Source organism: Oratosquilla oratoria, chromosome 29 (genome assembly GCF_046742065.1).
Source record: "Oratosquilla oratoria isolate Oo_2021 chromosome 29, ASM4674206v1, whole genome shotgun sequence".
NCBI classification, from domain to species: Eukaryota; Metazoa; Arthropoda; class Malacostraca; order Stomatopoda; family Squillidae; genus Oratosquilla; species Oratosquilla oratoria.
Window position 1 is genome coordinate 22,410,296 of NC_134805.1, and position 23,011 is coordinate 22,433,306.

Below are 23,011 nucleotides of genomic sequence, written 5' to 3' on the forward strand. Positions count from 1 at the left end.
GATCCTGGGTTTTATATGTCTCTTCGTGAAGTTTAGTAAGTGTTACGTTTCGTGGAACAAGGGATATTTAATTTATTCCAACAATGCAATCGTACTTTCTAAATTGATATATTGTTCTGGTAAAACGGAAGGCTAGGGTATTTAGCTTCTGAGGGGCTACAGCAGAAATGAATATAATATCCTGGTCTTAAATATTAATTAAATATAAGGAAAAAATCCAAGAGTTAATGGAGATGCCCAATTCCCAATACCCTTTTCAATATCAAAAGAATGTCATGAGGATAATTTAATATCGAGTTGGTAGCCAGAATGACATAAACATCGCCAATATTAGGGAGATGACGATATAATACATTACCTGGATTTGATGCTGTGAAGCCTTAGTACTTTCAACTTTGCGATAACTGACAAGAAATTGAGAAAAAATATGCATATACTTTTTCAAACTGGATATTTATTTCCATTTGTAAGATACTATGAAAATATATTCATATTACTAATAAATTAATTATTTTGAATTAAGTAGCTATATGTCCTTCACAAAGACCAACTGCTATAACCAGAAATTTAAGTGAGTCATAATGCATCACAGTCGAACACATACCCCACCCACTCACCGTCATCCTGTGGGTTTATCCGCCACAAACACAAACATGGCGTTCAGCTTTGCAGCATTTTCATATATTATCGCATTGATAATTGACGCATTTCTTATTTTCTTTGCTATATTTCACGTAAGTATAATAACTTGAAGTGTTTCGTGACAATTAAGTTTCTGTACAATGTATCTATATATAATTTTGGAAGTGTGTTCGATGATCTTCTTTATCAGACTAGATGTGCCTTGCTCTGCTTGAGACAAACTGAAGGTTGGGACATGTTGCTTAGCTACTACGAAATGACACTGATGCTTGATCACTGCATAACTAAAGAATTACGAATGTGCAATTGGTAAAGAATTGTAGGAATGCACAACGTCACCTACCTCGACTGAGAAGGTGAACTTTAGATATTTCATAACAACCTGTGATCGCCAAGGAAACAAGATTCAGAAATAACACGCAAGGTGTTGTTGTGCAGACGAAGCACTTGGTATAATAAACAAGATTTTCCCATTGTATTCAGTAGTAAAATTACATGAACCATTTTGACAGGCAGAAATTACTGTAAATATAGAACTATAGGATTGATTAGAATTAGAAAATTAGAACAAGAATGTGTTATAGGTATGGATTTTATAAAGTATAGTTTAAGTATCCTATAAATAATAAAAGTAAAATTCCAGAATCACACATGAAATGAATCTTGCATTGTCCAGTAAATCCTAACGTAATCAAAGCTAATGTAATCATTCCATAGAATGAATTGATATCTGAAATGCAAAAAAAAAAAAAAAAAGTAAAAAATGTGTTTGTGGGATACTGGAATAGAACCCCCAAAATTAAAACCCACACAGAAAAACTAATTAAAAAACCTGAATTGATGAAATGCAAATGAAAATTGTCAAAACTTGTGGATATATATATATTCAATTTGTTTATTGTGTATGCTTGGAAGGTAATCAGTTTCATATCTCTGTAAGGGATTATATTTTCTAAGGTTAATCTTTTATATGAAAAAATAAGAAGCATAAGAATATTATGGAAAAATCAGCAGCTTCAGTGTGGTTGGCAACAAACCCAGTCCCCCCCCCCCATCTGTCTTTGTTAGGGTTAAAGATGATAATTACATAACCTAACTGGACCTAGGATGTATAGTATCGTATTTTAGAGAAGGTTCAGTGACAGGTATTTTTTCAAAAGTACACACCTATACGATAGAGCATTAGAAAATTAAATATTAATTTTGTAAATGATGATACATATTCTCCCATGAGGGATGACAAAATTGGCACTTGTGACATATCAGTTTTATTTATTTGAAAATGTTGTGTTGAACAAATTTTCATTTACCGAATATAAATTCATAAGATTAGGTAGATGGAAAAAAAGTAAAACGGATTTCCATCTGAAAGAAGTGAGTTAATCTGTTTTATTAATGTAGAAATTTTGTAATGCTGTTATTAATTTTTGCTAGTTTGTAATTGAAAATATTTTCACTAGGGGGAAAAATACATCTCTTGAAAGGAAATACTATTAATACTGAAGGGTAAGGAAATACAAAAGCAATAGATATCTTGTGCCTAGTCTGGAGTCCCAAGTGTCAGGCTCCTTAAGGGGATTATTACAGAGCTATTTTTCCCCAAACCTCCAATTAATTGACTGTATTGCCCACCTCCAGAATAATTTCTGCTTACAATCACTATGGCAAACTGTTATTTTTATCAACAAAAATACATTTAATGTTATTTGATATGCTTGAGGAATTTTTTTTTTTTTTTTTCTCCAGCATGTCAGATTCCTTCCCAAAAGTTGTGGGCTTCAAATGTGCTCCAACATTTGTAGGAAATATACTCAAGTGTGATAACACCTTTAGAGTTGCACTTCCAGGTGGAGATGAGAGTGTATATTTATGTATTTATTTATTTTATTTATTTTTTATTCTAATTGTTTTTATTATGATTTATTTTATTTTATTTTATTTATTTATTTATTTTTTATTATTTTTTTTTTTTTTCATCATTTAGAAATAGCAATGATCCAGTGTAGCCAAATCCAGCCTATGGCATATTTTATTTTTCACTTTCCTTGTTTTCACAAGAGATTGGAGCATTCAAGTGGAGATCTCACAGCCTTTAGTTTCCAATTAATTTTTAATGTAAATATTCTTAGGGAAGAAAAAAGATCACCCAAGAAAAGAAAAAAGAAGTAAAAATAACATTTAAGAAAAGATAGATACCAAATTCCCCCTTTTTTTTTTTTTTTTTTTTTTTTTTTTTTCTCTCTCTCTCTCTCTCTGGTGGATGAATATTTTTAATCTTGTTAATTAGTGGTTACCATGGAGATGAATAAAGTAACATGGCAAGAGCCAAAATATAAAAAAAATAAAAATAAAATTCTATTGAGTACAAGAGCAGTTGATTGAGATAGGCTGTACAATAAATACATATAACCTCTGTATCAGTGTGTTTGTGCCATAAAGATAAGATAATGTTGGTTGACTGATTAAAGGAAAACTTTCAACTGGCTTTAGTGAGCTTTCCCTGGAAGAGTTTAACACCTAGAGCAGGGGTTCTTAGCCTTATTCCTGTTATGTACCCCCATTAACCTGACACAGGATATAGAATGGTTATGTATTATGACTAAACATACAATGGCATCGCAATGGATATCAAATGGTTCAAACTGTAATGACTTTATTCATCAGTTAGGTACATACATATACCAAGGCTTTTACCCCCTTATAAGGGAGGTAGCCAAAAAGGAAAAGGCATAAAATCATTCCCACCCATTCCATCCCTGAATACACTGCACACCCCTCCACCCTCCCTCTTATCTTAGCACCTCCTGGTATTAACATAAAAAACAATGTTCTCGATCTGCATATATGAATGTTAAATTAATCTTTTGCTATTCACGTAAACCATCCTGAGAACCCCTAACCTAGAGGTTAATATATTTTTGTTACATTGGTCAGTAACCATAGAACTCAATTTGGGGAATTTGGACTGTAACTAGTGATTGGGGTAAAACCAGCTCTTGTTGTCAGGCCCTTCTTTGGGAGAACATACATGAATTACCAGTATTGTTGCCCATGTGCAATAGGGCCATTAGTAAGAAAGATAGAGTTACATGAACTCAAGCACTGTTATACCACAGTATTCAGATAATAGACATGATTACTTAATGAACCATCATCAAGGTTATGTTGTTGCCATACTCCTTTAATGTGAATGTGGGTAGGGTGATGAGGTGAATACAAGTTCTAGGCATGGGGTTGGAGTTGGTGAGTGAGAGTGAAGGGAAGTGAAATGTGAGCCTAAGGTTCTTTGTAGATGACGCTATTCTTGTGGGTGATTAGGAAATACCGAAGCAGCTAGGGATCTTGGAAAGAAAAAAAAAAAAAAAATGCCCACCTCTAATCAACATGAATTCAAAGAGAGTCACTCCACCAGCATAGTACTCACAAACGTAACTTAAAAAGTATCAGAGGGATTTAACAGAAAGAATAATAAGGGTGGCAATTGATATGAACAAGGTATTTGACTTGGTTCCAATACACATTCTCTCAATAATGGGAAGAAACGATTAACAAATTTCTTGGCTGGAAAAGAATGCAGAGTACACCAGAACAACCAGTGCTCATTACAGCAACTACAAAAGAACATCCAAACATAACTTAGAAAAATTAAACAGGTTGGAATGGTGCAAGATTTCATCACACTACTGAGAATAGTGTGCAGTTTGTCTTATGGATTATAATTATCAATTTTTTTAGTTTTCCGTTTGGTGTTTTTTGGAATATGGGCAACTGAAGCCACAGAAATGGGAGAATTACTGTAGTAATGAATAAAAAATTGAGGTGGGGAAGACTGACCACTCCAAATGAGCTACTAATATTAGAGCAAAGTAATAAATATATTTTCTATCTAAATATAATTTTTCTTTCTTTCTTTCTTTCTTTCTTTTTCTCTTTCTTCCTTCCTTCCCCACAAGGGAGATAGTCAAGTAAAAAGGCATATCTCCTCTCCCATCTACCTTTTTTCTTCCATCTCATCTTAGTCCCGTATGGATGACAAGTCATCCACTACCCTGGGTCAGAAGTCATGCAGCAAGACAGCACATCCAGAGCAAGGCCACATCACTTAACTGGTGACGCACACACACACACCCTTTCTCCATCCCCTCATGCAGAAAAAGAGAAGACTGGGAGAAATCTATTTTCATCTCACGAAATCTATCATAAGACATTATAGGAGTGATTGCAAAGTTGGAGGTTACTGTACAGAGTATATAGGGGCATTTACTAGGAAGCTCACCCTAAGTAAGGAGAATTTAGTTATTTGTACAATATGTAGAGATGCTGAGTTTGAAAAGGGCTAGTTGATGTTATTTTATCTTATTCTGTTTTATTTTATTATATACATGTTTATTTTTTCCAGATAATTGCCTTTGATGAGCTGAAAACAGATTACAAAAATCCTATTGACCAATGCAACAGCTTAAATCCGGTAAGTAATCATGAAGTTTAGTTTTTATTTGCTGTTAGCAGCATCTTTGAATAATGTTTAGAAAGGATAGTAGTGGAACCATTGATAGATGTATAATTATTTAGTCAGAGCAGTTAATCAATCCATCGCTCCAAGTCTCTCTTGCAAGAGACCTATTGCTCCTATGTAGGAACTAAGTGTTAAAGAGGTAGCAGAGTATTGAGTAGATAGATTTGGGTTGTCAAGTGTAAAGGCTTAGTATGCAGAAGTAGCTTTTCCATGCATTCCCAAGAAAAGAAGCCTTCTGTTGTCACTTCAAGAAATAAACAATGGGTGCGCATATTAACTAATTATATATTCTCTTTGGGGTGCTTACTGGCCAAGCAGCTAAGAGTATCACCACTTGGGATGAGAGGTCAGGTGCGGAGATGATTCAAGGCTGCCTGGCAGCAAGCAGTTATAGTACAGGCATCCTGAATCAGATTCCTTGCTTCAGAAACTCCTTCATAAGGAGACACTCTCCTGCCCTTACCTGTAAGGGGAGTTTGTGACATTAAACTGAAGCAGAATTATATTTTAGATGTAGATTTACTTACTGCTGGGACCTGGGCCCTTGTAAATGATGGTCCTGCAAAATGGACATGAGAGAGACTTATCTTTCTATAGCATGTCTTCAAAGCCCATCAACACCCTCACCTCTGTCTGAAGGTGCAGCCATAAGGGGTCCAGTCTCGCTCAACTTGAGCAGTGTTTCCTCCACCGTTTCACATAAATGGAGTTGACAATTAGCAACTCTCCTTGTACTACTCAGGAGTACCTATCAATTACAACTATCTATTTTCAATATAGTTCTATCCCATTAGTTATGTATCACGTATGTTCCATGTCTCTATATACCAAGGGCTTTTTCCCCTCTTACAAGGAAAGTAGCAAAGTCAAAAGGCATATACCTCCTCCCACCCATTCCACTCCCCTCCACCACCCTTTCTTCCCTCTCATCTTAGCTCCTCATGGATGACAAGTCATCCCTGTATCCCACTCACCGCTCTGGGTCAAAAGCAATGTAGCAAGACAGTACATCCACAGCAAGGCTGCTTTACATAATTGGTGACACCCCCTCCCCTCTTTGTCCATTTATGCAGAAAAAGAGGAGATGGGGAGAAATCCCTTTGGGCTGTGTCAAAATATAATTCACATGTAAACACTCCCTACACACACACACACACACACCCCATCCCCTCCCTTCCTTGCATTACATTATCATCCATTCACAGCCATTCTCCACCACCCCTATCTCATGCCTTCATCCTTGCTCAACAGACCCTCTTGCTCAATGCCCCATTGACCCCATCTATCCATCTCATCCTCGGTCATCCCCTCAAGTTCACTCCATCCACCTCTGCCTTCCACACCTCATTCACAAATCTTTCTTCACTCATGCCTTCCATTTGTCTAAACCATCCCAATACTCTTTCATCAGCACTATCTACCATCTTATCCACCCTTCCTCTCCTCCTCACCTTCTCATTTTTCACTCTATCCAACCTTGTAACCATACCATCCTTCTCAAACATTTCATCACAAACACATTTAACCATTTCCTCTCTGCCTCTCTTAAATTCCATGTCTCTGCCCCATACAGTACTGTCAGCACAATCACCCCTTCATATAATCTCCTCTTTGCATCCATTCCCAGGTGTCCATTTCTCATGACACTTTTTAATCCTCGGCATTTACTTGCTTCTTTCGATATACATTTTACCTCCACCTCCACTCCTCCCTTTCCTACCACATGCAATCCCAAATACCTAAAACTATCCACATCCTCCAGCCTCTCTTTTAAGATTTACTTCCAACATTCTGCCATCCTATCCCCTTGTACATCTCATCACCATACTTTTACCTACATTTACCTTCAAATTTCGTCTATCACATACCTTCCCAAACTCCATCATTAACTCCCTTAATCCCCTCTCTGAGCCTACCATAAGCGCAGTGTTGTGAGCAAACAACAACTGGCTTATATCCCAATTTGCTCCATATTCTTTAACCATCTCCACTCCCTTGCCCAATACCCTCACATTTACCTCCCATACCACCCCATCCATGTACAGTACACCCTGAACAGCCATGGTGTCATGACACATCCCCAATGCAGCCCCACCTTTACATCAAACCACTCTCTCTCCATTTCCAGTTCTAACACAGGCACTCTTAATAAAAACTCTTGACTGCCTTTAACCTCTTCAATACGAGTCAAATTCTAGTGAACAGCATCAGCTGTCTGATGTATGATGATTAGTTGATACACCACAGTACTCTCGATATAAAATATAAAGTTACAGCTGTATTACTAGTTCTCTTTCACTCTGAACGTTAACAACCACAGAAAATATGATCAAGCCAGTTCACAGAATATGGGGGGCACTCAGCTACAACTACAAAATACATATAATTAAGACGCCAAGCTGGATGATCCATCATCCAGGAGGTGCCAAGATAAGAGGGTGGAGGGGAGTGGAGTATGTAGGGGATGGAATGGGTGGGAGTGGTTTCTATGCCTTTTTCTTTTGGCTACCTCCCGTGTAAGGGGAAAAAAGCCCTTAGTATATGTATGTAAGACACCAACACCAGCATCCTCACATAGTTACTTATGCCTCATGACACTTACATAGGCATCATCCCATGAAAGGAGTTAACAGCTTTCCCCCAACCCCATATATCTGCAAAACCTCCCACAGTGCGTTCCTGTCTACCCTGTTAAAAGCCTTTTTCTAAATCTATGAAGACCCAGAAAGCATCCTTACCTTTTCCTAAAGCTGTCTCATATACCTGCTTTACCACAAAAATCTGAATCATGCAACCTACCTTTCCAAAACCCACTGTTCCACACCAATTAGTATGTTCCATGTACAGTATGTAATTTCTTGTAGATTTATGAAGTGATTCTTCTTCCAGCTGGTTCTACCGGAGTATGCACTGCATTTGCTCTTCAATATCTTGTTCTTGATAGCAGGGGAATGGTTTTCACTGGCTGTAAATATACCCCTCATCGCCTATCACATCAACAGGTAAAGTTGGTCTCCATGTTATCAGGATTTTGGATTTTAAGACGTTATTTTGAGATTTTTGTGTTGTCAGATTCTCAGTAGGGCTAACCTCCTCCATTACAAGTCAGATATTCATGTGCACATTAGGTTGTCTGATGTATGACGATGCATATACGCACATTACAAAATATAAAGTTACAGCTACTATACTCATTCTCTTTCCCCCAGAATATTTATAACCACAGAAAAGTTGATCAAGCCCATTCACAAAATACACAGGTCACTCAGCTACAACTACAAAATAAATATAATCAAGACTCCAAAGCCAGCATCCTCATGTATCCACTTGTGCTTCATGACGTCTATGTAGGCGTCATCATATTCTAGAAGTTAAGTCTTGACTCTTTCCTGACTTTCAGATATCGCAACCGGCCAGTTATGTCGGGTCCAGGCCTCTATGATCCAACCAGTATTATGAACCATGATGTTCTTAACCAGTGCCAGCGAGAGGGATGGATTAAATTGGCATTTTATCTACTCGCATTTTTCTATTACCTCTATGGGTAAGTTCACTTCTTTGTTGTTCTTGAATAGGTTTATAAATGGAGTAAAAGAGGCAATCCTTACATTGAGCTGGCAACAGTCAGGAGTCCAGATTATCAGGCACTGTAGAAGACAGTTGTGTTAGTGCTCATGCTATATACTGAGAAATCTTGCTTTAGTTGTATTTGGAGATTGGCTTAGAGAAACTACCAAAAGTCAAAAGCCATATCCAGCCATTCCAGATGTTTACTTGTAGTTGCACATATAGCCTATAAAGCACATGTGAATACCTTTAGATGAAAAGATTGAGAGTACCATTCTGTATATGAATATAGGCAGGACTTGATTATTGTGACACTTGATATGTAAGGTGTTATCTTAGAGCATAATATCTTACATTTCACCTTTTCATATGAGGCTATGAGAAAGTGCATTTAAGTAGATAGTTTTATTCAGAAGTGTAGGATTAAGGATTTTTAGTTAAATCAAGTGAAACAGGTAAATTGCGAAGCCCCAACTTTTTGAGAAACGCCTAATTGGTACCAGGAAATGGGAGCAAGAATCAGATAGCCAAGACTTCTTTCTTGCATTTGTTCTTCTGTCGTCCATGCAAGGGAAGTGTTTGATTATCGGATTGAAGGGAGTTTGAGAATGGATGTAAGGAGGAAAAGTGGTGCCGAAAGCAAGGGGAGTGAGAATGGGCAAAGGCCGACTAATAGATGAAATTGAGAGCGAAAGGAAGGGTGTTATGAAAACAATTCACTCTGCTGGTGGAGTAATGATGGGAGCTTATATATGGTTCTCCTGCAAGGTGAGATAGCATGGAGAAGCAAGTTCTCCAATATGTGCTCATCTTTAGATCCCATCTGGAGGCAGAGCTCTATGGGGCAATCACTTGATCTCCAGGCCAACCCTGAGATCTCTCAGTTTTGACCTCAATACAAGTCAGATTCTCATGTGCAGCATCAGGTGCCTAATGTACGATGTATCACACTATTTGCGTTATGAAATATAAAGTCACTGCTGTATTACTTGTGCTCTTTCACTCTGAGTAATAATAAGCACAAAATGTGATCAAACCAGTTCAAAATTCGGGGGTCACTCAGCTACAACTACAGAATAAGTACAGTGAGTCCTCGTTATACGGTACATGTGCGTTCCTGAAAACCTTACCACAAATTTAGATTACCGTATACCGAACCCAAGTTTCGACTTATGGCAGATGTACCTTCTCCCTGCTCTTTCCTCTTCAAAATATCTAATTTTACATCCAAAACACGAGTGGATACAGTATCTGTGAATTTTTCGTACCGTAAATAGAATCGAGGGTAATAATTACCAAATACCGTAACTGTGAATTTACCGGATAAAGAATTACTGTATATGGAGGACTCACTGTATAATAAAGATGCCAACACTGCCATTCGCGTATACCCACTCGCGGTTTGTGGCGCCCATGTAGGTGTCATTGTATTGAAGAGGTTAACTATCTTTCCTAAAGGAGAGATAACAAATGGGACAGCTCCCCTCCCCTTCCTCCCGCCAGCCAGTGATGTAGTGACATTTCCACACTTATTGAACACAGACAACAGTCCACCATTTCTTCCAATTTGGGAAACTTCATGCAACAGTTATTTTTCAGCCTATAGAACTAAGAGTTTTTATGAGAGTAGTAGAGCTTGTGTCAGGATTAGAAATGGAGAGAGTGAGTGGTTCAAGGTAAAGGTGGGACTTCGTCAAGGATGCGTTATGTCACCCTGGCTGTTCAACTTATACATGGATGGGGTAGTGAGAGAGGTAAATGCAAGGGTAGTGGGCAAGGGATTGGAGATGGTTAAAGAAAATGGAGAAAAGTGGGAGGTGAGCCAGCTGTTTGCTGACGACACTGCGCTTGTGGCAGGATCGGAGGAGGGATTGAGGAAGTTGGTGACAGAGTTTGGGAGAGTATGTAATAGAAGAAAGCTAAAGATAAATGTGGGTAAAAGTAAGGTGATGAGATGTACAAGGGGTGAAAGTGGTAGTAGACTGGAAGTGAGCATTAAGGGAGAGCGACTGGAGGAAGTGGATAGTTTTAGATACTTGGGTGCAAATGTGGCAGGAAAAGGTGGAGTGAAGGTGGAGGTAGAATCTAGATTGAGAGAAGCGAGTAAATGCCTTGGTGGATTGAAGAGTGTAATGAGGAATAGACATTTGGGAATGGATGCTAAGAGGAGACTGTATGAAGGAGTGATTGTGCCAACAGCACTGTATGGGGCAGAAACAAGGAACATAAGAGAGGAAGAGAGAAGGAGTTTGAATGTGTTTGAGATGAGGTGTCTGAGAAATATGATGGGGGTTACTAGGCTAGATAGAGTGAGAAATGAGGTGTGGAGAAGAACGGGGGTGGAAAGGGAGTTGGGAGATAGGGTTGATGAAAGAGTATTAGGATGGTTTGGACACATGGAAAGAATGAGTGAAGAAAGACTAGTAAAAGAGGTATGGAAGGCAGATGTGGAGGGAGTGAACATGAGGGAACGTCCTAGGATGAGGTGGATGGATGGGGTGAAGGGGGCTTTGGGGAAGAAGGGAATGTCTGTTGAGGAAGGACGGGAGAGGACAGAAGACAGGGGTGAATGGAGAATGGTTGTATATGGATGATGTTGTGATGCATGAGGTGGAATGGGTGGGGGGATGGGGGGTGAGGTAGTATATGTGAGCAAAATTTGACGCAGCTTGAAGGGCTTTCTCCCCGTCTTCTCCTTTTATGCATGGGGGGACGGAGAGGGGGGGTCGCCGATTTAATGAAGCGTCCTTGCTGTGGATGTGCTGTGTCTTGCGACACTGCTTCTGACCCAGGGCAGTGGACAAGGTGCAGGGATGACCCATCATCCAGGAGGTGCTAAGATAAGAGGGAGGGTGGAGGGGTGTGGAGTGTATTCAGGGATGGAATGGGTGGGAATGATTTTATGCCTTTTCCTTTTTGGCTACCTCCCTTGTAAGGGGGAAAAAGCCTTGGTATATGTATGTATGTAGAACTAAGCTGAAGTGGATTGAGTTTAGAAAAGGTTTAACCTTTTAGTAAAGTTTGAAGGGTTTGGGGGAGATGTTTTGAATAATTTGTGAAATAAAAGCACAACCATATTTATTTTTTAAACTATTTTTATAGTTTTTTTACCCACATACCTTACTTTTGCTCAGTCTGTGTATTTTCATATTCTAAGTTAAGTAATTTGGTAAATTTAGAAGTTTGGCTTAATGCATTTTGGTTTTAGTTTTAGAAGTTTAGGAGAGTGGGGATGGAAAAGGATATGGGTGATAGGGTTGATGAAAGAGTATAAGGGATGGTTTGGACACATGGAAAGAATGAATTAAGAAATATTAGTGAAAGAAGTGTGGAAGGCAGAGGTGGTTGGAGTGAACATGAGGGGACAACTGAGGATGAGATAGATGGATTGGGTAAAAGAGGCATTGAACAAGAGAGGGATGACTGTTGAGGAAGGAAGAGAGAAGGCAGAAGATAGGGGTGAGTGGAGAATGGCTGTGTATGGATGATACTGTGATGCTTGGAAGGGAGTGATGGGAGGGGTAAGGAGTGGTTGTGTGTGAGTGATATTTTGATGCAGCCCAAAGGAATTTCTCCACTTCTTCAATGATACTGTATGAGTGGATGGAGGGGGGGGGGATGTCGCTGATTAAATGAACCGGCCTTGCTGTGGATGTGCTGTATCTTGCTGCATTGCTTTTGACCCAGGACAATGGGCAAGATGCAGGGATGACCCATCATCCAGGAAGAGCCAAGATGAGAGGGAGGGAGGGGTGGTGAATGGGGATAAAATGGATGGGAGTGGACTTCCTTATGACTTTGTCTACCACCCTTGTAAGGGGGGGAAAAGCCCATGGTACGAGTATATGTATGTATGAATGGTTTAGTGGTTACACCATCATTATTAGATAGATTGATCATAGTAATTCCATTTTAAATAATTCTTCAGCACCTTGTAACATGCACATAGACTTGGTATCAAATTTAAATTTATAGAAAGCACTTGCGGCATTGGACTATTGGATTTACGAAGTTTCTCGTAATAAAACATAGGGCAGGACAGGCAAGTGAGTTGACATGTTCAAGTTACGTTTTTTCTTTTCTTTTTTTTTTCCTATCTTTTCAAAGTTTACTGAAACCACTTTTCTTTCATTGTTTATCTGAATAGTCTGGCTGATGGAGGTATGTTGCAAAATTAACAGCTACCTAAGGAAGCTCATTGTTATGCTGCAGAATGTCACTGTCAACATTCTGTTGACTGTTCACCCTCCATGGCAGGCATGCTTCTCATTTTAACTCCATCCATCGATAGAGCGCTGCATGATTTGTTATACATGATTGTGGGTATTCAGAAAATCTTGTGATTCATATGTTAATATAGATGAAAGCATAGGCTTCATTTGCTAGATATATTATGGCTCCCTCTTCCCTTATTGCACTTTACTTTATATGTGTATTTTATTTATCTATTATTTTTTTTTTTTTTATCTATTATTTTTATTTTATTTATCTATTATTTTTTATTTATTTATTTATTTTTTATTTTTTATTTTTCTCTCTTTTTTATTTTTCTTTTTCTTTCAAAAGTTGATGTGTGATGGTTGGGGGTGAGATGGGTAGCAGTGGGTATATGCCTTGGCTGGGTGGCTATCTATATACCAATGATTTCTTCCATAAAAGTGAGATAATCAAGTCAAAGTCATCTGCTCACTCCCATCCCTCACCCATACCTGACCACCCCCACCTCATCTTAGCCAATTGGCTGGCTGCCTCCCTTCTAAGGGAGATGAAGCTTATTAATATACGGAGAGATAGATATAAATGTGGTTAGGAAAAGAGGAGAATGTTGAGAGAGAAGACAGAAGATAGGGGTGAGTGGAGAATGGTTGTATATGGACGATGCTGTGATGCATGGAAAGGAGTGGGTGGGGGATAGGGTTTTGAGGGAGTAAGTATGAATGATATTTTGATGCAGGCCGGAGGGATTTCTCCCCGTCCTCTCTTTTTGTTATGAGGGGACGGAGAGCGGGAAAAAGAGAAGGGGAGATCCCTTCAGGCTGCATCAAAATATTCACATATACTCCCTCACCCCCACATCATCATCCATACGCAACCATTCTCCACTCACCATTATCATCTGTCTTCTCCCTTCTTCAACAGACATGCCCCTCGTTCCCTTTTCACCCTATCCATCCATCTCATCCATAGTCACCCCCTTATGTTCACTCCCCCACCTCTGCCTTCCACTCCTATTTTACTTATCTTTCTTCATGCATTCTTTCCACGTGTCCAAACCATCCCAATACTCTTTCATCAGCCCTATCTCCCTACTCCCTTTCGACCCCTGATCTCCTCCTCACCTCCTAATTTCTCACTCTATCCAGCCTAGTAACCCCTACCATACCTCTCAGGTATTTCATTTCAAACACATTTAAACTCTTCCTCTCTTATGTTCCATGTTTCTGCCCCATACAGTGCTGTTGGCATAATCATCCCCTTCATACACTCCTCTTAGCATCCATTCCCAAATGTCTATTTCTCATTGCACTTTTTAATCCCCCAAGGCATTTACTCGCTTCTCTCAATCTACACTCTATCTCCACCTCCTCTCCTCCTTTCCTCCTTTCCCCACCACATTCAGCCCCAAGTATCTAAAGCTGTCCACTTCCTCCAGGCTCCCCCAGTACTCGCTTCTAATTTGCTGCCATTCTCTCTCCTTGTACATCTCACTACCTTACTTTTACCCATATTTATCTTCAACTTCCTTCTTTTGCACACCTTCCCAAACTCTGTCACTAACTTCCTTAATCCCTCCTCTGATTCTCCTACAGTATATGTGTGTGTGTGTGTGTTTTACCTATATACCAAGGGCTTTTTTTCCCTTGTTAGGGAGGTAGCCAAGTCAAAGGCATGGACCCACTCCCACCCCATTCCTCTCCTATCTACCCTTGTTTTCCCTCTCATAGTAGCTCCAAATAAATGGAGGGTAATCAATGTCTCCTGCCCACTACCCAGATTAGAAGCAATGCAGCAAGACACAGCACAACCACAGCAAGGCCACTTCACTCATGTAGCAACACCCCCCTCCATCCCATCAAGTGGAAATTAGAGAAGACAAAGAGAAATCCCCTCGGGCTGTGTCAAAATATCATCCACACACAACCACTCCCCCTCCCTTCCATCCCCAGCACTCTCCCTCTTTGGTTTGACAGACATAGGAAAGAGAGAAAATCCTTTTGGGATGTGTCAAATTATCATCCATACACAGCCATTCTCTCTTGTTCTATGGATATTCCTCTCTTGCTCAAAGTCCCTTTCACCCCATCTAGCCATCTCATCCTCAGTCATCCCCTCAAGTTCACTCCATCCACCTCTGCCTTCCACACCTCTTTTGCTGATATTTTCCTCATTCATTTTTCCATATGTCCAAACCATCCCAATAATCTTTTATCAGACCTATCTGCTAGCTCCCTTACCACCCCAACTCTCCTCCTCACCTCCTCATTGCTCACTCTATCCAACCTTGTAAACTCTACCATACTTCTCAAACACTTCATCTCAAGAACATTTAAACTTCTTTATATATATATATATATATATATATATATATATATATATATATATATATATATATATATATCACAACTAACACCACAGTCAGAACAAAGAGCTGAATATGCAATTGTCTATATTTCGACTATTAACTGCAACCCTCTTCAGTAGTACAAAGTGGGAGGAGGATGCTGTCTTTAAATAGCAACCTCTTACAAAAGAAAAGGAACTAGCGTGGGAGTAAATACCACTACCTTCCCTAGGTATTCAGTTTTTTCTTTTGTTCCGTCTGTGGTGTTAGTTGTGATTTACAAATGTGTTACAACATTTTTCACCAGCTTTATATATATATATATATATATATATATATATATATATATATATATATATATATATAATATGTGTGTGTGTGTGTATATATATATGTATTATTTATATATATATATATATATATATATATATATATATATATATATATATATATATATATATATATATATATATATGTCTCTGTGTGTCTATGTATTTCTAACCCCTTATAAGGGAGGTAGCCAAGTGCAGGCATACCCATTCCCATGCACCACTCTTGTTTCCCTCTAATCTTAGCTCCTCATGGATGAAGGGTAATGCCTGTCTCCTGCCCATTGCTATATATGTATGTGTATCATTTAGTTTGTCACAATCTTACTCTCTTAGAAAGAGGGCTAGGATGTAGCTTCTTTATGGAGAACTTTGAAAAAGGGGAATTTAATGTAAACCTAGTACTGTCGCTGTAATTATAATTGCTTACTCAAGTTTCACAGATTGGAATCCTGCAGCCCCATAATGGCTAGCAAAGGTCCTCAGGACCTCCCATAGATTTCTCGTGGAAGAAACATTGGACTATGTTGTATTATAAGTGTGGGACTGTTTCTTTGTCACTGGCTTGTAGGAGTAGATGAGTCGTCATTGGTTGTTAACTCTTCATATGTTGAGAAAATGGAGGAAATATGGGCAATGTTATTATACATCTTGGGCCCAGTCCTGAAACCAAGCATCAACCCTTTGGGGCTGCACCTCAGATAGAGGTTAGGATGTTGGTGGGAGATTGTTTTCTCTGATGTCCAACTTTAGGATCACCACTTCTACCTGTTGTTGGTCCTGATGCCTCTCTTTTCCAGTACTATATCAGTCCCCCTACTGTATTCATGACCACCTGCATGGCATACATACATATACCAATGGCTTTTTCCCCCTTACACGGTATAGGGGGAAAATCCACAAACGTATGTCTGCAAGTATGGAAGGAGCTCTGTAGTAGTTTTAGAGGGATTGGTTTCTTGAGTGCTTTTGATAAAGAATAAGGAGAGACTATCAAGGAGAGCATGAATGTAATAAGCTGAAGAGGAACATGGTGAATGGAGTGACGGGTGCTCTGTTGAGTAGGAAAGATCATACAAATTATAAGATTCAGTAAAAGAAGATAGTGAATGGATGACATAGCCCAAAGGTATGTTCTTCTCATCCATTTCGTGATTATATTTTTGAGGGGATGAGGAGGGGTGGGGGGTTCCCTGTGGTGAAGCAGTGGGGATGAACCAGCTGCAGCTGTTAAGCCCTGCTATGAAAGAGCTATGCCTTGCTCCATTGCCTTTGACCAAACCAGATAGGTGGGGTGGAATGAAGTTTATTTATTTGTGTATGTGTGTGACAAGTGTGAGTGTAGTAGTTTCAGAGGGATCAGCTTGTTGAGTGTAGTTGGGAAGGCTTATGGGAGGGTCTTGATTGAGAGGATTAGGAGAGGAACAGAGGGAGTAATTGGTAAGGAACAGTGTGGTTTTAGGACAGGTAGGGGTTGTGTAGATCAGATTTTTGTGGTAAGACAGATATGTGAGAAAGCTATAGGAAAAAGTAAGGATTTTTTGGAGGCTTTTATGGATCTGGAAAAGAGTTACAACAGGGTAGACAGGAAGGCATTGTGGGAGATACTGCAGATATATGGGATAGGAGGAAAGCTGTTAAGAGCAGTCAAGAGTTTTTACGAGAGTAGTAGAACTTGTGTTAGGATTAGAAATGGAGATAGTAAATGGTTTGAGGTAAAGGTGAGCCTTTGTCAGGGATGTGTTATGTCACCCTGGCTGTTCAATCTATACATGGATGGGGTGGGGCGAGAGGTGAATGCAAGGGTAGTGGGTCAGAGGTTGGAGATGGTTAAAGAAAATGGAGAAAAGTGGGAAATAAGCCAGTTGTTGATTGCTGACAACACTGCGTTTGTAGCAGGATCAGAGGAGGGATTGAGGAAGTTAGTGACAGAGTTTGAGAAGGTGTGTAAAAGAAGGAAGCTGAAGATAAATGTGGGCAAAAGTAAGGTGATGAGATGTACAAGGGGAGAGAGTGGCAGCAGGCTGGAAGTGAGCATTAAGGGTGAGAGACTGGAGGAAGTGGATAGTTTTAGATACTTGGGTGCGAATGTGGCAGGAAAGGGAGGAGTGGGGGTGGAGGTAGAATGTAGATTGAGAGAAGCGAGTAAATGCCTTAGATTAAAAAGTGTAATGAGAAATAGACATCTGGGAATGGATGCTAAGAGGAGGTTATATGGAGGAGTGATTGTGCCAACAGCACTGTATGGGGTACAAACATGGAACATAAGAGAGGAAGAGAGAAGGAGTTTGAATGTGTTTGAGATGAAATGTCTAAGAAGTATGATAGGGGTTACTAGGCTAGATAGTGTGGAGGTGAGGAGGAGAACAGGGGTGGAAAGGGAGCTGGGAGATAGGGTTGATGAAAGAGTATTAGGATGATTTGGACACATGGAAAGAATGCATGAAGAAAGATAAGTAAAATAGGTGTGGAAGGAGTCCTAGGATGAGATGGATGGATGGGATGAAAGGGGCATTACAAAAGAGAGGAATGTCTGTTGAGGAAGGACGGGAGAGGACAGAAGATAGGGGTGAATGGAGAAGGGTTGTGTATGGATGATGCTGTGATGCACAAGGGGGAGTGGGTGAGGGATGGCAGGTGAGGAAGTATGTATGAAAAAAAAATTGATGCAGCCTGAAGGGATTTCTCCCCGCTTCCTCCTTTTCTGCATGAGGGGACAGAGAGGGGGGGTCGCCGAATTTATGAAGCGGCCTTGCTGTGGATGTGCTGTGTCTTGCGACACTGCTTCTGACCCAGGGCAGTGGACAGGATGCAGGGATGACCCATCATCCAGGAGGTGCCAAGATAAGAAGGAGGGTGGAGGGGAGTGGAATATGTAGGGAATGGAATGGGTGGGAGTGGTTTCTATGCCCGTGTAATGGGGAAAAGCTTTTGGTGTATATATGTATGTATGTGTATGTGTGTGTGTGAGAGCATTATGGTCAAGCATCTGGAAGCTAGAAGGCAGATGGGTGTTCAGATCCTACAAGTCATTACCCCATTGCAGAGTGGGTGATGGCTGAAAGGCTGAAATTATGTACATTATATTGTTTTCATTTTTATTTTATTTTATTTATCATTGTGTTCTAGTTTATTTTCAAATGTAAATATATTCATGTGTATAATAAAAGGTCTGCCTATGTATAGATAAGAGGTATTGTTGTGGACTGAACCTGACCCATCTTATACCTGAACTCTACAAATATATTTTGTTAAGTATTTAATGTATATGGTAGTTCTCTTTCATTTTGTTTTCTCTCTCTTGCTCCCTCTTTGTGCAAAAAGAAGTACATAAGGACAATAGCAATTAAAAATACATTTGCATAGTTCTCAAGTATCATGGATCAGATTCAGTTATTAGCAACAATGCATCAACAAGAGCTACTCATCTAGCAAAGCTTTCTTTTAAAGAAAGTTTTATGACCATAGTTGTAGCATCTTAATTACTTTTCTCTCTCCCTTTAGCACTTCACTTACCCAATATAAAAATATTCATATTTATTTTATAATTTACAAGTGCATGTTGTCATGTAAAACCACTTCCATCTGAGGAGGAAGAGATAGATTAGAAATGATCATGGGGTTAAAGGGCATGGATGTATTTCGAAGACAGCTTCTGGTTTGCAGATTTCCGAAAAGTTGAATGGTGTGGATGTTCCATTTGTAATAGAAATACAAAATTGTATGCAATCGGCAGTTGCAGACAAGTCTGTCAAAAGAAATACCATGTGAAGAAGGAGCTTTTATCATGACATTTGGCTTTTTAGAGCTTTATCTATGTACTTTATAAAGCTCTAGTAAGTAAAATATCAATAAAGGCTCCATCCTCGCTTGATGTTTCTTTTAATGAATACAATGTTGTTGGGGCTATCCTATTATCTTAAGCTCATTTATATTGTGTGAAGTGTCAAAGGTGCATGGTAGACTTCTCTAGTGGATTCTGTTCAAAATGCTCATTTACCATTTGATAGTGTTATTGATGAAGGGACATTTTATTTAACAGCTATAAATAACCCAAATGGAAGTTTTGTTCATTTTTGTTTTTTATATTAATTTTAGGCAGTTTTAATTTCAGTCAAAAATAAATTCCAAAGTGGTGACATGCAAACAAAAATTTAAATATTTTCCCCAGTACAAGTGTTAATGTTACCCACCCTACTGACAGATAGCATAACTTCAGTATAACTGCAACTTCACCCCACATGCTGCCAGTCAAGTGTTGCTGCCATCCCTCATAACTTGAATTATTACTGCTCCAAATTTGTTATGTTGTTTATCAATTAAAAATCAAATGACATCTATCTTTGACAGTACGTCTTTGGCTGTGTAACATTTCTGAATAGGAAATGGGCTAAATTATGTATTTTATGTTAGTACAGGTGTAATTGTAAATAGATGCATACACATGCATAGATGGATATAATTGGTTATGGGTAATTAACAAGTTGTGTTTTCTTTTACAGAATGATAGTGTCCTTGATCTCCTCGTAAAAAGATCGTCTAGTCTCATGAGAACTGCAAATATTTTGTTGTAAAAAAGATCATTTGGTCCCAGTTTTACCTCGGGAGTTTTCATGACTAACTGGATAGATTCAAGTGAAGAACAATTTATTTAGTAAAGAACAATGTATTTCTTAATGCATTAGGGGCTGTTATTTAGAGTAAATGATTGTAATTAATAGAGAACGTTTGGTGTAAATCCATGCTGTAATTTTTTTTTTTTTTTTTTTTTTTTTTTTCTTTTCTTTTCTTTCGTTTTTTTTTTCTTTTACATAGTGGACAATTTCGTCATTGCCACATACTGATGCTACTGTGGTAAGACATCTCTGCATATTGCAGCTTATTTTTTATGAAGTGTGTGAAAAGATTTTTAGCACTACATCTTGTTCATATTGTAATTCTTGGTTGATTTTCGGCTGTTTGTCCTCTGTTGATCTAATGTTTGAATTTCTGTAATCATAACCAGGGTCATGTAGATATGTTTAATTTATACAGTCTTTCAAGGAGAGCATTACATTTAATTGTATATGTTTTTCTTTTTTTCCTTTCTTTCTTTTTCTTCTCTATTCTTCTGTCTCTCCTACTCCTAGCTAGATGCTTGAGGTTCAATATGCCTGTTGTACAAGATTTTCTTACCACACATACTCCTGCAATTCTCACTTTATACTTGGATAGGGAAATGTAGATTTGGAGAAGTTTTGAGCACATCAAGATAAAGTAAGATAAGATTTTTTCTGTACGCTTTGTTGTCCAGGTTTTGGCCTGCGAGTTCTTTTTTGTTGCTCAAATTAACTTTGTCATGTATTATGCAGGAAGAATTGAATAGCTGATGTGCTATGTCATGTATTATGCAGGAAGACTTGAATAGCAGATGTGCTAAGCCAAAGATGAAAATTGAACAATTTATTTGATCTGTTTTGTGATATTTGAAGTTGAAGATAGAGGAAACATGCAATTTCATGGCCATTAAGTCACAAAGGTACATTAGCTTAAGTTGATTTATTGATGGATAATTTTGGGATATTTGATCCAGCATGTCAGAACTTTGAAGTTGGTGTTACTGTGAAGTGTGGTTGCTGAATGAAACTGGAAAATGATATGTCAACATAATGGAAAAAGTAGAGGGGAACAGTAATTGGATTTACTGTACATAATAAGTATGCACAATGCTCTCTCCCCCCCCTATTCTCTCTCTTTCTCCCCCTTTCACTCCCTCACTCTCCCTCACACTCCTCTCTCTCTCTCTCTCTTTCACTCTCACTCTCACTCTCACTCTCATTCTTTTATTCTTCCTATTGCTACTTTTGGGATTGTCCCTTCTCCAGTCGCAACCTGCAAGTGGTACATGAGGACGTTGTGTTGGTGGCTGGTCCTCGGAGGCCTTGTTATTGGTGGAAATAAATTAATGAGTTCAAGTAGAGTTGTTTGATTTATGTAGATAAACATATGACTTATGTGAGCACTGATCTTTGTGGGACTCCTGTTATTACTCCTCTCCACATAAGAGTGTTTTCCATCAAATCATAATTATTATCGCCCCACTGTGGTCAGTCATTCAGTCGGTATGTTTTCCCAGGTCTGCTGAAGACCAGGGCTCCCAGGCAGTGGCGGCGCCAAGGGGGGGGGGGTCTTTAGTCCGCCCGCCCCCCAAAAAGTGGCCAGCCCCCCCAACTGAAATGAGCAAATTGAAAATTTAAAACACTCATTGAAATAATTTTATTAAGTGGAATTTGTCAGCCATCAGTGCTAGCCCCATCATCAACCCCCTCCCCTTCTGAAATGAGGATAATATATGTATTATCATATTACTATTAGTCCCCCAAAAAATTTGCTCAGCCCCCCCTTAGCCTCCCCAACTAAAAATTCCTGGCGCCGCCGCTGCTCCCAGGTAATCAACAACAGTTTCAGGATTGTTCCACAAATCGCTTGTGGTAATTGTTGTTACAGGAATTGCATTGTTTACCTTGAGCTACAGCAATTTCCCGAAAGCTTGTTTAATTTCGAATCGGCAACCTTTCCTGTAACTTCGTACCACACTATCATAATTTTAATTAATATATTAAACTCCCCTCCCTCTTTATTATTTATTAAGCCTATGTATTAATTTTGATTAACAAATCGGGAACTTTAAGAACTTACTTAATTAAAGTATTAGTTGTCCCATGGCTTCGAAGTCGTTTCACAAGCTCGTAAAGTATTAGTTGTCCCATGGCTTCGAAGTCGTTTTACAAGCTCATAAGAATTTCAGCCGAACGAGACTACGTTTAGTTAACTGAACGTCAGACAAGTTTCTCTGGTACCAGAAGGACAAATAAACCTCGGCAAGGGAATTCTACTGTTAGATCGAAGCCTCAAGAATACACTCAGTTACGACGATTGTTAGAGAACTCAACCAGGTAAGTTCTCTAACGTTCTCAGTTTGAATTCACTTAATTACATCACACTTAAGGAAAAAATATTATGTTGCTTATCGGGATAGGGTGAGATGGGGCAGTATATGTTGAAGGGGTGATCACACTGGGATTCCACAGGCTTCACCAATGCTAACAATCGAGAGTTTGAGTAAAAACTAGTTACAATGTTATATTTTTCAAATCTCCAAATATCAAATTATCTTTGGTAAAATTTTACTTTCGACCTTTGTTTGAATATAGCAATACAAAATTAAATAGTAATTTTGTAAATTTAAATGTATCAACGTAATATGCAATTTTGTGTGCGGAAATGAAAACAAAAATACGTTGCTACAACAGATTTCTTAAGTAACGAAGTCGTGTACGACGAATGGTACGCCATGTTTGTTGTGGTAGATGCCGACGTCGGAGTAATGAAAGGACGATAAATTTGTCGAAAACT

The 23,011-nt window shown here is 38.9% G+C and overlaps 1 protein-coding gene across 1 annotated transcript; it reads left to right on the top strand.

Annotated features, from left to right (window-relative positions):
- Nucleotides 1–577: 577 nt before the first annotated feature.
- On the top strand, nt 578–21,570 carry cni (protein cornichon). The gene is made up of 5 exons (XM_076211875.1): nt 578–734; nt 5,042–5,110; nt 8,048–8,160; nt 8,559–8,702; nt 20,119–21,570. Exons 1-5 carry the CDS (start codon nt 582–584, stop codon nt 20,144–20,146), a joined length of 507 nt encoding a protein of 168 aa, XP_076067990.1. The 5' UTR covers nt 578–581; the 3' UTR covers nt 20,147–21,570.
- Nucleotides 21,571–23,011: the final 1,441 nt, after the last annotated feature.

Coding starts and splice junctions, on each gene's coding strand:
- cni (XM_076211875.1), top strand. CDS start 582: ATGCATCACAGTCGAACACATACCCCACCCACTCACCGTCATCCTGTG. Junction 5,111..8,047: donor AATGCAACAGCTTAAATCCG/GTAAGTAATCAT, acceptor TTCTTCTTCCAG/CTGGTTCTACCGGAGTATGC. Junction 8,161..8,558: donor ATCGCCTATCACATCAACAG/GTAAAGTTGGTC, acceptor CCTGACTTTCAG/ATATCGCAACCGGCCAGTTA.